The 16,851-nt window shown below is 42.8% G+C and overlaps 1 protein-coding gene and 1 long non-coding RNA gene across 5 annotated transcripts in view; one reads left to right on the forward strand and one right to left on the reverse strand.

Annotated features, from left to right (window-relative positions):
* Positions 1 to 1,054: 1,054 nt before the first annotated feature.
* Positions 1,055 to 6,433, reverse strand: LOC147116671 (uncharacterized). Its single transcript, XR_015078855.1, has 3 exons — positions 6,140 to 6,433; positions 1,355 to 1,447; positions 1,055 to 1,187 (listed from the first exon to the last, which is right to left on the reverse strand). It is a non-coding gene; the product is annotated as an uncharacterized LOC147116671 (long non-coding RNA).
* wfdc1 (WAP four-disulfide core domain 1) overlaps positions 5,093 to 16,851 on the forward strand; it is a 56,525-nt gene continuing 44,766 nt past the window's right edge. For 3 of the 4 annotated variants that reach the window (XM_085991771.1, XM_085991770.1, XM_085991773.1), the window contains exon 1: positions 5,093 to 5,841. In XM_085991771.1, the coding sequence (XP_085847897.1) occupies positions 5,710 to 5,841 (132 nt within the window). In that variant the 5' untranslated portion in view covers positions 5,093 to 5,709. Of the gene's footprint in view, positions 5,842 to 6,995; positions 7,150 to 16,851 lie in introns of those variants that run through there. The other variant, XM_085991774.1, reaches the window with a different exon arrangement.

Genomic DNA, 16,851 nt, shown 5'->3' on the forward strand with positions numbered 1-16,851 from the left:
GCTACTGTCTAAGCTCATATCTGAAAATGGCCACTAGGGCAAGCTACCACAGGGTATCCAACTTTAAGCCAACAAGGAGTTATGTTGTAAGGAGGGGAGAGCAGGGGAGAAAATTAATGGGGAAGGGAAATGGAAAAAGTAGATAAGGGCTGCAATTACCCCAGGGTAATATTATGGAGCCACCTGAGCTCCAGGTTCTGCAAAAGTATCACCCAGACAAGAAGGTGATAGATACCACTTCTTCCATTTGGAAGATGGGACTCTCTACGCTTTTGACTTCTCCTTATTGTTGCTGCACGATAGGATGACCGAAGGAACATTTCTGCAGAGTAAGACTAGTATGAAGTTGTTCCTGCTCCCTGGGAAAAAAAACTTCTCTGTTGCTATCTCCAGTGAAACTGGTTCAATGATAACGAGGAGCTTGAATGTCACTTAAAGCTAACTGTTTGGTTGGGAGAGGAAGTAATTAAAAATGGAGAAATATAAATAATGTTTAAAAAAATATTTTCTCTTTCAACTCAATCCTCTCCTAAAACTGTTGCCTTATACAAGGTTAAGAATTCAGGGGCACCAGCTTTTCTCCAGTATCTCACCCGAGTAGTTAATCTGCAAGGGTGAGCCTTGCCAGTGAGTGTGAGCAGGTTATTTAATCAACTGGAGTGAGGGGGCATCACAAATGAGCCACATCCTGCCCTAAGTCAATGTACGCACATGCATACTTTCCGGCAGAAGCCACTAGACAGGAATCAAGAGTGGAGACCAACTGTACTATCTCTACCACAGTCTTGACTACAATCAGCTAACTCAGCAGAAACTAAGGGTTGCGCCTTGGACATTCCTGTGGCTCAGTTCTGCACTGGGCAATGCACATTCAAAATGACCCACGAGAGGAGCACAATTATTTAGGTTCAAAAAAATGCTACTGTGATATTTTGGATTTTTGACCATTTTTCCACAGAAAGGATTTGGAAAAAAAAAGTTATTTTTAAATGTTGGGTTTTTAAAGCAAAGTGTATTCACGTCCATTAAATAAAAACACTGAAACGATAGGTGTTTAAAATGCTAATGAGCTAAGATTTAATATTTTTTTGCCATAGACATTAACTAATGAGCAATATATCAGTCAGTTTTGGCAATCGATAAGTACCTCACACCCATGACGTTGGGAAGGCTCTGGCCCCTTTTGCCTGTGAATACAGTGCGATAAAAAGAGTCAGGTTGATCAAAGGCTTAAAAAGTCAGGCAGGTTTTGAAAATAGAAAGCTGCGAGGGCAAGCTTTGGTCACGCTCAGAAATTTAGCATGCAGGAGGGTAATTAGGAGTTATTTTGCTTAAGTCAAGTAAAATAACTTACCGATGTGGGAAAGCATAACACTTTCACGTGAAGACAAGTTGTACTGATTGGACTAAGGGACTTTGATCTTAACTTGCTCTGCATGTTGGTTCACTGTGAAATAAAGTAAATAATAATTTCTTATCTGGCCTCATCTCACCAAGTGTTTTCTCAATCTGCTTTTGAAGAGATTGAAGCACATGTGCAAAAATATGAATATCCAATTCAGATCACAAGAAAATATTATTGTTACAACCCTGGGTATCATTCAGTTAGATATTGGACAGTCTGGATGCACTGCAAAATGTAAGGTACTTAGCCAGCTTATGGGAGTGATTAGCATCACTGCACCCAAGAGAATATCTAAGGCCAGACTGTAAACTTGTAACCGAGTGTTCAAGAGGTTAAATATCTTTCACCAGTTTGTCAGGGAAACGGGCTTGTTTAAAGAGGCACTGTTGCCATAGAAAAGCATCTGGCTGCCCAATTTCTATTTGTTTGCCAAACACAAAGAAATATGGACATATATTGCTCTATCTTCACTGTCACTGGGTCAAAATGCTGTATATCAAAGCTAGCCAGTCTGTTAGCCAAGCTGCTCCTGTACAGTTAAGACAATGACTTCTACCCAACAATGTGTAAGATGGCCAAAGTATGTCATATCCACAGAAAACAGGATTAATCTAGCCTAGCAAATTTCAGTCCTATCAGTCTCCCAATCATCAATAGTGCCATCAAGTGACACCATCTCACGAATTGCTGCTCACCAAATGCTTAGTTCTGTTTCTGGCAGAACCACTCAGCTCCGTCAGCCTTGATCTAGACATGGATGCAAGATCTGAATACCATACATTGAAGTATATAGAAGTTACAACACAGAAACAAGTCATTGAGGCCAAACAAGTACAGGTCAGCATTTACCCTCCATACGAGCAAATAGTTCTAATTACATTTACCCACCCTGTTCACATATCTCTTCATCACCTTTTCATTCATCCACCTATCCAATCGAATCTTGAATGTTGACATAGTTTCTGCCTTAACCACAAACATTGGAAGTGAATTCCACAGCCTCACAACTCTCTGTGTAAAGAATTTTCTCTTGCTCTTTGTTCTAAATCTCTTACATTTAATCTTGTATCTATGGCCCCCACTCCATTCTAGACCCTTCAACTGCTGAAAACAAGACTGCTTCTATCTACCTTCTCCCATCCTTTCATAATTTTAAACACATATCATATCACCCTGTAAATATTGGGAAGACTGAAACCATTGTTTTCAGTCCCCGCCACAAACTCCGTTCCCTAGCCACTGACTCCATCCCTCTCCGTAACATCTGTCTGAGGCTGAACCACACTGTTCACAACCTCGGTATCATACTTGACCCTGAAATGAGCTTCCGACCACATATCCACAGCATAACTAAGACCGCCTATTTCCACCTCTGTAACATCGCCCGTCTCCGTCCTTGCCTCAGCTCATCCACTGCTGAAACCCTCATCCATACCTTTGTTACCTTGACTATTCCAACGCACTCCTGGCTGGCCTCCCACATTCTACCCTACGTAAACTTGAGGTGATCCAAAACTCGGCTGCCTGTGTCCTAACTCGCACCAAGTCCCGTTCACCCATCGCCCCTGTGCTCGCTGACCTACATTGGCTCTCAGTTAAGCAACGCCTCAATTTCAAAATTCTCGTTCTTGTTTTCAAATCCCTCTCTGGCTTCGCCCCTCCCTATCTCTGTAATCTCCTCCAGCCCCACAACCCACCCCCCCCCCCCGAGATATCTGCGCTCCTCTAATTCTGCCCTCTTGAGCATCCCTGATTATAATTGCTCAACCATTGGTGACCGTGCCTTCTGTTGCCTAGGCCCTAAGCTCTGGAATTCCCTGCCTAAACCTGTCCGCCTCGGTACCTCTCTTTCCTCCTTTAAGATGCTCCTTAAAACCTACCTCTTTGACCAAGCTTTCGGTCACCTGCCCTAATTTTTCCTTATGAGGCTCGGTGTCAATTTTATTGTCTTTTAATAGTTCTGTGAAGCGCCTTGGAACGTTTTACTATGTTTAAGGCGCTATATAAATACAAGTTGTTGTTGTTGTCATTTGTGTTGTTTTAACGACAAAAGCCTCAGAGGAGATGTGAGAGTCGCTGCCCTCAACATTAAGGTAGCTTCTGACTGAATAAGGCACCAGGAAACCCTAGTAAAATTAAAGTCATTAGATGTTAAAGGAAATCCCTCCAGTGGCTGGAGTCCTAACTGACACAAAGGAATATGGTTGTGGCTTTCGGAGGCCATTCATTGCAGCTCCAGGACATCACTGCAGGAGTTTCTCAGGGAAGTGAACATGTTCAATTGTATTATCAATGACCTCCTCTCTGTCATATAGTCAGAAGTACACCTGTTTGCTGATAATTCAGCTCCATTCACAATTCCTCCAATACTGAAGCAGCCAATGTCAGCCTACAGCAGGACTTGGATAACATCCAGGCTGGGTCTGACAAGTGGCAGGTAGCATTTGCACCACATAAGTGCCAGGAGTGGCCACCTTGAACCTGAAAAAGCCCAGCCGTTTCTCCCTGACCTTAAATGCCACCGCCATCACGGAGTCCGCCACTGTCAACGTCATGGGGGGGGGGTCATCATTGATCATAAGCTGAACTGAACCGGCCATAGTAACACCATGGCCACAAGTGTAGGGCAGAGGCTCGGTACCCTGCAACCGCTGGCTAAGCTCCTGATCCCCTCAATGCCACTCCATCATCTACAAGACTCAAGTCAAGAGTGTGATGGAATGCTCACTGCTTACTTGGATGGGTGCAGCCACAACATTCAAGTCACTCAATGCCATCCAGGACAAAGCACTTCAGTTGATTGGTGCACCTACCACTGGATCAGTGTCCAACCCTCCATCAGCAGTGCACTGTGGCTACAGTATGTGGAAACTACAGGATGCGCTGAAGTTATTTCGACAATGCCTCCCAGCCTGCAACTAGGTATGGGCAATAAATGCAGCCTCTCAGTCACTCACATCTCGAGAAGAAATTCAATCATCATATTGCTAACACATATCATGGCAAAAATGATGCTTGGCTTTTATCCTTCTTTACGGAGGCTGATGGTCTTTATTAAGAGGTAACAAAGACACTAGAATCATGTGTTTGCTTTCAGGCAAAGGGCGACAGTTTTACTGCCATTTTCACATTGATTCATGGTGGTTTCGAATTTGCATTGACACAAAAGCAGCAGCATAACTTTGGAGTTAGGTCCTGGGACATAGTAGTGTGAGGTTACTGCTGGGAGGCTGCCCATGCTACCTCAAACTAATATGCAGGGTTCCCACTCACCATCGACAAGCTGGTAAAATCTATCGCGTTAGCCTGTTGGGTTTTTACTGAGGTAAAATGATCAGTTCAGCAACTACTTGGAATCTTTAAAAGTGCAGTTTTAGGCTTTGCGTGGGTTACATTTGTACTTGTCAAGGTTGTTCATGGACAAACTACCTGCCAAAATTCATGGCAACCTTCGATTAGGAATTTTAAACTGGAGTTATACCATATCCTGGCAATGCGAAAACTGTGATACAACTGGCCCACTTAGAAAAAATTAATCGTTGTCCTTTGATTAAGACAAATGTACAATCTGATTGGTGAAAGCGCCAAGGGGCTGTTCGATCGCAGTCTGGCGCTTACACACAGCAATGGTGGGGCAGCTGGCCTTCTATTTAACACTGTCTTCAAGCACTGGTCTCAGTTTTATCTTTGTTATACTTGAATCCCCCCCATCCGCTTCATTTTTCCCTCCCATAAGTTATTTTAATTTATTTCAACACAATGCATATTTTATCCTGTTGATATAAACATTCGGTGCCTTAGGTTTTTTATGTCGGATTTAAATTTACAGTCAGTTCATTAAAACCGGTTTTTTGTCCTTCCCAGATACCAGCTGCTTTATTGGGACTTTTATTCAGACGGGTCAGCTGCTTATTCTAAACAGCTGGGGGTGAGCTGGGGTCCGAGCGAGGGCTGCCAGGCGCTGAGATAGGACCGTTTATCTGATCGCTCACAAGTTGCAATGCTGCAGGCAGGCAGTCGGTCGGTGCGTGTGGACGAGCCGCCAGATGCGAACACGCCTGCAGAAGTCTAAAAATAATCTGGCTAATATTAGGGTATAGGCAGCTGGCAGCGTGCAGGGTAGGCGTGCATACCTGATCCCAAAAAAAAACAGCACAGCCTTCACCCACACGATCTGGTCTGCACCGTGTCTCTGGCTGAACCAGTTGCTGCTGCTACAACCTTGGTTGCATTAGCTGCTATTCCTCTCATTTCTGCATATACCGCCGCTCTAGACGTATAGGGGAGGGGTGGACACGCCAAGGATGGATCACTATCGAACTTTGCAGCAAAGTTTCCTAAGAGTGCTGGCAGCTGCCCTCCTCTGCTTCTTAGCGCTGCAGCCCGCGCCCGCAGTTACCAAGAGCCTTCGTCTGAAAGTAGGAGATAAATACGATGTGAGTATTTTTTTTGTTTAAAGGGAGTTGGGGAGATACTTGGGAGGGCGGAAGACAACCCGATTCTCAATGAGCGTTTTGCAGTGAAGAGGGAGCGAGGCGATTTTAATCCGGAGCACATGTTGCTGGGCTGGACTCTTGGAGTCAGGCGGTGAATTGCTGCTGATGTTTTAAGTCATAAATTAACAGTGGACGAAAACCAGCACACCAGTCCGTTCCTTACACAGGGCGTTAGCTGCAATACTAGAAGTGCATGCTCTTTGCAAACGGAATCTGGAAGACTGGTGCAAATACTCACAGGAGAAATAGCTGGAGGATTCATGCGAACTGGTTGTATAAATGTCAATCCGTCCTTTTTTGAACCGGATTACAAAACGCAACGCCTTCACTTTGAGAGACTTTTAAAAGCAAGAAGAGTAATTCAAGCAGATTCATAGGGGATGGTAGATGTGCTTGAGGGGGATACTAAAAATAGTACAATTGCTTTTGTTTCTTGCACCCTGGTTCAAAGTGCACACAGGGACAATCCTTGCCCAAGTGTGTGAAGCCTTGCCATTCACTGGCGGCGACCATCCCAATTAACACTTGACATGCTCAAAACTACGTAAATTGTTCTCTGACTGGCAAGTGCTTTCAAACCCGATTTAAAGTAATCTCGACACGGATCGAGGCAACTGTCACATGACAAACTGTGTTATATGAATTGTATAACTGAGGATTTAAGGTAAAAATCAGAATGGAGCATTTGGGTCAAATTAATAGCATTTCTGTACAGAGACACCTAGAATTTCCGCACGTTTTCAAAATGAAAATGAACAGGAGACCTCCACACGCACAGTAACCGGGAACTGAGGGCAGGGAAAGCGGTCAAAGTGTTAGATTATGATGGCCCTGTCCTTCAGTTAAGCCGTCTAACTAGTTTCAGTTCCTGAGGAATGTGCACACATCATTACTGATTAGGTAATAAAACTTTACAGCGCTGTTAGTGCCAGTAATGTTTGGAATAATACATTGCCAACATGTCCATTACTGAGGGGCTGATGTCATCTTAACTCTGAATTATCAGATCAGATGCTTTGTGAAGCATACCTCCACAATGTTCATTCTTTGAGCCCACTTCACAGTTTAATGACTAAATAGAGGATGTCTCAGTGATGACCAGTGTTCTGTAACGAACCACATCCCAGCAGTGGATGATAATGGCCTTTCATGCTCGTTACAAAACACTTGGAACTCACTGTCACTCATGAGGTATTCTCCTTTGGAAAACCAACCGTGGAATGTGAGACAGCCTTTTAGAGTGTTATGGTATGTCGCTTATGTTTATTATTCTTTGTGTTTTTAATTTGTGAGAACTATAATTGCTATTGGTCACCTGACCTAGTACCTCATTTTGTGACTCGGTGTCAAATTTTGTTTGATAACGTTCCTGGGAAACACCTTGGAAAGTTTTATTACATTAAAGGCGCTATATAAATGCAGGTTATATTAATTTCAGTAAAAGTGACCATAAACTGTAATTGTTTTAAAAACTCAACTGGCTCATTAATGTCCTTCGCCCAGTCTGGATCATATGTAACTCCAGTGCCACATCAATGTGGTTGTCTCTTAACTGTCCTCTGAAGTGATCTAGCGAGACAATCAGTTGTATCAAAACCGGTGACTAGGGATGGGCACTAAATGCTGTCCTTGCCAGTGACACCCACATCCCAAGAATGAAGAGGGGGAAAAAAAAAAACTTTTGGCGCAGAGGACCAGATCAACATGCCAGAAGCAATGACTGGGTCGGATTTTATTAAGATGCTATAGGATCAGACAGGATCCTGATTAAGCACCATGTACAATAAAATCACTTCTCTAACAATGTTTCCACATTTAAAGGAGAAATATTTGCGTACACATCCACAATAACTGCATTGCTAGCACTTTGCATGCAAATCCTGTGATTGTATCCAACAATCTTGATTTATATAAGAAATTTAAACAAGCAAGTTTTAAATATCCCACGTGATACACCGGCATTTCAGCAAAGTACTTCCAAAAACCACAGGATTTGTGAGTGTTGCCAACATTGTGCGCTGTTCCTCGTTGACACTGATGCACAAAATATCTAAGCCCACAAGCAAAATTCCATCCTCCTTGCAAAAGTTAGCTGGCTGCGTGTACCTCACTTACTTGTTTGCTCTTCACTTCTTGGCCTGGATTGATCTGCTCCACTGCTGCCTGCTGACCACTTCTACTGCCTGATTTGACCTGTACCTATGATCTCCATTGTCCCCTTTACCACCTGGCCTAGTCCAGGGGCATTTGCAGTGCCCCATCATCATCTGCCTCTACTGCTCCCCTTGCTTTGGATGCCTTTTCCTTCACTATGGCCTCTATGTTCACAATCACTTTCAGGTCCATTGCCCCAATCTCCATATCTGTGGTGGCCACTGCCTCTGTGTGCAGTAACATTTTAATGTACTTAATGAATTGAAACATATACTCTGGGTGAACAAGTGATAGTAACATAATTCACGGTTAGGAGGCACGAGCAAAGTCTAGAAGTCATATTCAACCTCCAATACCAAAGATATTCTTCCCTTCCAAAAAAGGAAGTAGTCTACTGTCCAGACTGGGAACTAGCATTTGCCCTGAATGTTCTTCGTATACAGTCATATTATAATTTCATAATGTTTATTGATGGAATTTTCTACTTTTTCAGTGAATAACCTCAAGATTCTCCCACAGCAATCCTTGTCACTCAGCAAAAGTATATACAGAGTATTTGGGCCATATGCAACAGGAAAGTCCTAGATTTGATCCCTTGATTGTGCTGAGTTAGTTAATCTCAGCCAAGGGGTAGTAGGGGGCTCCAGATTGCCTCTGTACCCCTAGGTTCAGTAGAGGAAATTTGCCAAGGATCCTGTTTCTGTTCAATATCTAGGAAACTCTGCTGAAAGTGTATGGGTGAGGGCAGGATTAGGTTGAGTTTTTTTTAAAATTTGTTCTGGGATGTGGGCAACACTAGCAAGACTGCATTTATTATCCATCCAAGAAGGTGGTGGTGAGCCTTCTCCTTGATCCGCTGTAGTCCTTGTGGTGATGGTGCTCGCTCAATTGTGTCAGGTAAGGAATTCCAGAATATTGACCCAGAGACAATAAAGGAATGGCAAGTCAGAATTGTGTGTGACTTAGAGGGGAACTTGGAGGTAATGGTGTTCCTACAACATTGTTGCTCATCCTTCACAATTGTAGAGGTTGTAGGGGAGGGACGGTCATATCAAAGTAACCTTGCTGAGTTGCTGCAGTGCACACTGCAGCCACAGTGCATTGGTGGATGAAGGAGTGGATGTGGAGTCCAGCGGCAGAGACACCAATCAAACAAACTGCTTGGTCTTGGGTGAAGTTGACCACCTTGAGTGTTGTTGCAGCTACGCCTATCTAGGCAACTGGTGAGTATTCCATCAGACTCCTGATTCAAGCCTTGTAGGAGGTAAAGAAGCTTTGAGGGGTCAAGTGGTGAGCCAATCGACGCAGAACAACCAGCCTCTGCCCTGCTTTTGTAGCCATGGTGTTGAAATGACTGGTTCAGTTTAGCTTCTTGTCAGTGGTACCCCATGGATGTTAATGGTGGGAGTCTTGGTGATGGTGGTGGTGTTATAAGTCAAGGGGAAATGACTGGGATTTGTCTTGTTCAAGGTGGTCATTACCTGGTACCTATGTGGTATGAATGTTACCTGTAACTTGTCAGCCAAGCATAGATATTATCCAGGTCCCTGCTGTTGGCTGGCATGGGCCATCTAAGTTTTAGAGGAGTTGTGAATGGAGCGGAACACTGGAATTGTCATATAACAGCCTCGCTTCTGACCTTTTGATAGAGGGAATATCATTGATCAAGCAGCAGAAGTAGTTCTGGGGCTGTAATGACTAGCCTCTGACGACCACAACTATCTTCCTTTTGTATCGGCCATTTGAGGATTTTCCTGTTGACTCCCATTGACTTCAGTTTTTCTGGGGTTCCTTGCTGCCACACTTGAATGCTGCCTTGATGTTGAGGGCAGCTACTCTCCCCTCTCCTCTGACATTCAGCTCTTTGGGTCTATGGTTTGATCAAGGCTGTGATGAAGTCTGGTGGTAAGTGGAGCAGGTGTCACCTGATGGCACTATTGGTGACTGCTTCCACAACTACTAATTGGGAGGAGGCCGATAGGATGGTAATTGAGTGTGTTAGATTTATCCTGTTTTTTTTTATGATGTTCTTTATGGTTGAATCACCCACCAACAACCTGCTCAACCTTGAGGCTTGCAGATGAATAATAGCTACTTGGTCAAATAACTGGAAGGGGGCCTCGGGTCTGAGAAATTTCAAGGAATCAAATCCTTTGAGAGGAGGGGAGGAAACTGGTGAGAAAAGTAATTCTATTGCATGCTATAGAACTGTGATTCTTCAGCTAAACCGTTCTTAATGTGGGATGGAGTGCAGATCATTTAAAAAGAAAAATTATATATCACCACAATTCAGGGGAAGCAACTTGGTCTCTCAAAGGGTTTTAAACTGTAATATCAACCCAAGCACTAATTCACACTTTTTGAGTTAGTTAACATTGAGATGGTCTGACAATCTTGACCGCTCCTGTCATCATTTCCATGACCATGAAAGCTCCCATAAATCTCAGTTCCTTGCTAACAATCTTTACTCTCAATAGGAATACTGGTTAAACATGTTTAACAGGCTGTGTGGCCATTAAAAGATAGAATGATAATCTTCCTCCCCCTCACTGTATTAATGCCATTGGTGGCAGATTTTAATGCCCTACTGCGGAGGAGGAATAACGCTAATAATTGAGGAATCTTACCCACTGCCAACCCATATTGGAAAATCTTGGGCAGTGTGCCTTCCAGTTTTTCATGTGCAGTGGTGGTGGGCAAGACTTCTTGCTGCCAGCGCCTACTCGAAATCAGGGCTAACGAGACTCCGTGAACCACTGTCCCCGATAGGACATGGATTCAAATAAGCCCTGTGCCAATTTTAGCTGCAGGTGCTGGGTGTGGGCGGGAAGATATCTCCTTAACTAAAATATATCAACACACACAGACTATGAATTGCAGAAAATAAATAGCCTAAAAACATAATCATTATTTATTCCAAAAAGCAAAATACTGCAGATGCTGGAAATCTGAAATAAAAACAGAAAATGCTGGAGATACTCAGCAGGTCAGGCAGCATCTGTGAAGAGAGAAACAGAGTTAATGTTTCAGGTCGAAGACCTTTCACCAGAACTGGAAAAAAAAGCAGGAAATGGAACAGATTTTAAAACAAGTTTAGGGGCTGGGAAATGGGGGAGGGGATGAAAGAACAAAAGGGAAGGTCTGTGATAGGATAGAAGGCAGGAGAGGTTAAGAGACATTAAGAGATATTCAAGGCAAAAGGAGATGGAAAGCTCCCATAAATCCATACAGTTTGTACGTTGAATGCAGATAACAGTGTAGATATGCTGAGGGGCATTGGTCAGGGAGTATTCTGTGAGGGGGGTATCCACTCCACACAACAGGGAACTTGCATGCCAATCTCATTGTAGTAACTAGTGAGGACTTGGAAAAATAAACCAAAACATTTCTTGATCTAGTCTCTATGATAAAATATATTGATAGAAACAGGATTACAATTTGTTCAAATCCCTTTTAAAGCTACCCTGAAACATCTAGGTGGAGTCGTAGAGGTCCAGGTCATGAAAGTGAAAGTCTGAAGACCCATAGCTAAAGTTTTTAGTATGAGCTGCAAATTGCCAAATAACCGGTGAGTTGCAATTTGATGCATATTAAAAGGGAGAGACATTTTTATAGAGTTCTTAATGGACTGAATGATACGGAGCCACACCTTTAGATCAAAGTATGGAGTCTTTCAGAGGTGTAATTTGCCTGGTTCATTTCCTTTCCTGAAATAGGGCTATTCTCTATCATTTATGTCGTTCTGAACCCTGCAGTTGCTTGAATTGCATTTTCAGAATAGGTAATGACAACCTGCACTTAAAATGTTCAGCTGTGTATATAAGTACAATGGACAGTTCAGTAACAATTTAAGTTGAAAGTACCACTTGTATCCTTTATGACTGTCATAATCTTCCATTGAAAGTAGATCTACTAAGAAAGGCTAAGGTCAAAGGAGACCGAAACCATGGGTAATTACTTTAAATGTAAACTACCCATTCTTAGATGTGCTCTGCGCAGCAATTTTCTATTTATCTAATTTACTTGGTTGGTAATTACTATGGGTCGCTCCTCCTCCACATGAAATACCCAGTTGCAATTAGGTTTAAAAAGGCACAAAAAAACATAGGCAACTTGTGATCAGCGTGAAAACCGAGCAAAGAGACTGAAATTAATAATGTGCCATAGATACGACCCTGGGGTCCTTCTGATTGATGTGGCAGATAATATATATTAGAAAAATGACCATGCGCAACACTTCTAGGGGTTAAACGCTGGCCAGGACTTTCCACCCGCTCTCCACTTTTATTTCTGGTGGAACTGGATGGGCGGGGATGAGAAATAGGTCACCGGGTACCCGCCCATTTTTATGACGGGTGACGTAAAATACATATGTGGCCGCATGAATTGTAATGATATTTAAGTGGCGGAATTACATCATCCTACCTATTTCCTGTTATTTATGCCTTGGCAGCATTGGAAACCAGGCCGCCTGTTTGCTCCTGATGTCCAGTGTTGCTGTGGTGGTGGAGAAAGGCGGGTGATCAATTGCACTGGCTAAGATGCAAATTTTAATGACTTAAAAAAAACTTCAACTAGCAGCACAGATGCTGCCAGCCAACCTCCGAGCCCACCCCCACACCTTTGAACACCATGATGCAGATGGGGGCGCCAACCAAAATGATGTAAATGACCCTGTGGCCGGAAAATCGGCCAGGTACAGGAGCGCATCATTGTGGCAGGTGTCATTCCAAGCATGCCAAAGATGTACCTGCATTCTACTTGGCAGTGTGCTACTTCTCCCAGTTTAGAATATTCTACAAAGTTTAATATTCACCCATTTATTTATTTATATCTATATATCGGCCCCAGCTGTCAGTCTGAGAAACATTCATGTACTGCAATCATTTACTTTCAGCCATCCCTCTATCCCAACTGGCACTTTCCCTTTTATGCCATGGTGTCTAATTTTTCTCAACCAATTTGTTATATGACATTTTATGAAATTCTTACTGGAAGTCCACATAAATTACATTTGCAGCAGAAGTTGGGATTGGGGGTAAGGTACTGACTTCGATAGAGAACTGGTTGGCAGACAGGAAGCAGAGAGTTGGAATAAACGGGTCTTTTTCCGAGTGGCAGGCAGTGACTAGTGGGGTACCGCAGGGATCGGTGCATGGACCCCAGCTATTCACAATATATATATATATATTATATATTATATATTAATGATCTAGACAAGGGAACTAGATGTAATATCTCCAAGTTTGCAGACGACACAAAGCTGGGTGGGCATGTGTGCTGTGAGGAGGATGCCGAGAGACTCCAGGATGATTTGGACAGGTTGGGTGATTGGGCAGAAGCATGGCAGATGCAATATAACTTGGATAAATGCGAGGTTATCCACTTTGGTGTCAAAAACAGGAAGGCAGATTATTATCTGAATGGCAATAGATTGGGAGAAGGGGAAGTGCAACGAGATCTGGGTGTCCTTGTGCACCAGTCGCTGAAGGTAAGCATGCAGGTGCAGCAGGTGGTTAAGAAGGCAAGTGGTATGTTGGCTTTCGTGGCAAGAGGGTTTGAGTACAGGAACAAGGATGTCTTGCTGCAGTTGTACAGGGCCTTGGTGAGACCACATCTTGAGTATTGTGTGCAGTTTTGGTCACCTTATCTGAGGAAGGATGTTCTTGCCATGGAAGGAGTTCAGCGAAGATTCACCAGGCTGATACCTGGGATGGCAGGAATGACGTATGAGGAGAGATTGGGCTTATGCTCGTTGGAGTTTAGAAGAATGAGAGGGGATCTCATTGAAACTTATAAAATTCTGACAGGACTGGACAGACTAGATGCAGGAAGGATGTTCCCGATGGTCGGGGAGTCCAGAACCAGGGGTCACAGTCTAAGGATAAGGGGTAAGCCATTTAGGACAGAAATGAGGAGGAATTTCTTCACCCAGAGAGTGGTGAACCTGTGGAATTCTCTACCACAGAAGGCAGTAGAGGCCAATTCATTAAATATATTCAAGAAGGAGTTGGATATATTTCTTAAGGCTAAAGGGATATGGGGAGAAAGCAGGGACAGGGTACTGAATTTGGATGAATGGCGGAGCAGGCTCTAGGGGCCGAATGGCCTACTCCTGCTCCGATCTTCTGTTTCTAAGCCTTGTCTGTAGTTTCCATTATTCTTTCCAGAAAGTCTTCCAGGTTAGTCAAACGTGACTTACCTCGGTACAAGTTCATGTTGATCTCTGATCCATCTGTGGCCTTCATGTATTTATTTTATCTCTAATTATTTCCTTTTGTAGTTTCCCTACAACTGGCAAAAATGTTTTGAGCTGAACTAAATAGTTGCTAATTATCTGGATTTCCTCCTTCTTTGAACAAAAGTGTAACAATTTGCCTGCAGTCCTTTGGCACATATTCTGACTCTAATGAATTTTGAAAATTTTTACTTCCACACTAACCTGTAATTGTGCTGCTAATGGCCGTAAAATAACCTCTGTCCATTTTAAGATTTTTCAATATAGAATAGCTTAATGAACAATTTTATGTCCGTTATTGGCCAAAATTGGATCTCCTGTGGTGTTGCTCATGGTAAGCTAAAGGATAGACTTGAGCAATCTTCGGGAGGCCATAGTTACCCAAGATACTAGACACATTTAATTAACCCACACCAGCATGCTTTTAGAAACATAGGAACATAAACAGGATTTTAAAAGACTTTCTATCCATTGGGCTGGTCACGTACATCACACTTTGTCTTTCATATGCTTTAATAGTCCTATCTGCCAAAAATTTATCGATCACCCCTTAAAATTTATAAGATCCTGCACTTCCGTTTCCTCCCTGGATATGCTATTCCACATATTCACTACCCTCAACATGAAGAAGTTATATCTTAATTGTGTATTCAGCTTTCCCTGTTTAAACGTGTATCCATGTCTCCTTGGGTGGAACTTTCAACTTCAGCAGGGGTTAAAACGGGTGCTATTGGAACAGCCGCCCATTATACTCCCTGCAGAGTTTTCCTTTCCATTGATGTCACCTGTTTTATGGCCGTGCAGAAGTTCAAAGGGCTGCTGCTGGGCCTGGAGTTTGTGAATATTGGGGCAGATTTTGTTATAGCAGGGCATCTGATGGCATCTGCTGTTAGTTAGACTTGCCCCTGTACTCCAGCTCAAAACATTTTTGCCCACTAAGTTACTGAAAGTGTGACCTGATAATAGCGCAGTGAGGGAAACCGGGCATCTGGGACCCGAGTGAACATGGCAACCAACTGTGTATCTCCTTAACCAATCGGATTGAAGGATTGAGAAATAAACAGCAGAAGGACTGAGTGGGCATTGAATTCACCCAATCAGGTACAGAAAGAGAGAGGGAAAGAAAAATTGGATTAAGAGAAAGGAAAAGTAAAAGGAAAATGTAAAAGTTTTAAATTCAATATTTTAAAATCTCCAACAGCAATTTATAACGAGACTCCACACTTGTAATAGTTAATTTTCAGTGCCAGAGAGGTTGATTGGCAGTAATTAACAATTATCACATCGTTAAAAGGGTACTTGCGCTTGAAATGATCAGATCTAACTTTCTGTGGCGAGTTTAGTTCGTATCTACCGCGCAAATACAGCAACTTCACGCCGTTCAATGGTGAGGCAGACAGCAAAATGCCGTTTTCGCAAAGCTAACGGTGAAACGGCAACAACTCAGACAGCAACTTTTAGATACTGGCATTTAACCGCACATCTGCTCTCGCCTGAATCTGCTGCACCAGTTACATACAAATAATGGAGAGTGCCATTAGCTTTGCTGTTATTTTGACAGCAAAATCTGGCCCATTGAATATTTCTCTTTCAATGTGCTTTGAGGCTATTTTATGAATTATTTGTGTCAATCAGGTGCAAGTATGACACAATTTACATTGTAATTCGTTCAGGTAAGACACTTTTAAGATGTGATGGGCATGCGAGACACAACTTTTATAATTATATGCATCAGATTAGCTGCTGGTGAATGAATGGAAACAAATCCATTTTCATCTCTTCCTTTGAAAGCTTCTCTCTACAACCACTGACCTTAAAATAACATCCAAGTAACCCACAGTAAATTCAAGGACTGGTATAATAATAGAGGAGTCTTAAGACATTTATTTGGGGTAATGTGTATAGTAGATCACGTTACTCTATTTAGAAAATATCTTTTATTCCTGAAAAGAGCTTCTCTTTGATGTCTACAGTGTTGTGCTGAAATTCTGGGACTTTAATTTAGGAAGTCCTGAAAAGCTACAGCATGCTGGTCTCATTCATCCTTTCTCCAAAGGAAATGTTATAATCATAGTCACTCAAGCGTTCAGTTTCCTGCGTTCCTTCCTGTGGTGCCGTACTTGGCTCCTAAAATGTAACTTTTCAATTCAGAATTTTTCCAAGGAAGAAGGGCTGAACCACAAAGCTCCTAGTTCAGAGCCAAGGGAGTCACCACCTCAAAACAACCAATAACTTTTTATTTCTTAATCGGTCAGGGAGAACACACACAGCTCTTTGTATTCTAACTGTTCAGTCACATGCTTGCCTATGTAACAACAGTTGCCGTCCTCCAAGAATAATTCCTTTTGTGAAGTCCTTTGACATGTTTCTGTTTCAGTTAGGGCTACTTCCCAATATATGCTGCAAGAGTCAGCTTCCATAGGCAAGGTCACACTTCGTATCAACTCACACTTGACCCTATAGTGGTAATTTTGAGTCTCTGTTGCCAGTGAGGAGATTTGCCTACAACCAGTGCAAATCTGAAATTCGGCCATGCACTGCCCACATTTTCTCCAATG

Source organism: Somniosus microcephalus, chromosome 6 (genome assembly GCF_052327205.1).
Source record: "Somniosus microcephalus isolate GS21.2 chromosome 6, FLI_Smic_1.0, whole genome shotgun sequence".
Classification (NCBI taxonomy): Eukaryota; Metazoa; Chordata; class Chondrichthyes; order Squaliformes; family Somniosidae; genus Somniosus; species Somniosus microcephalus.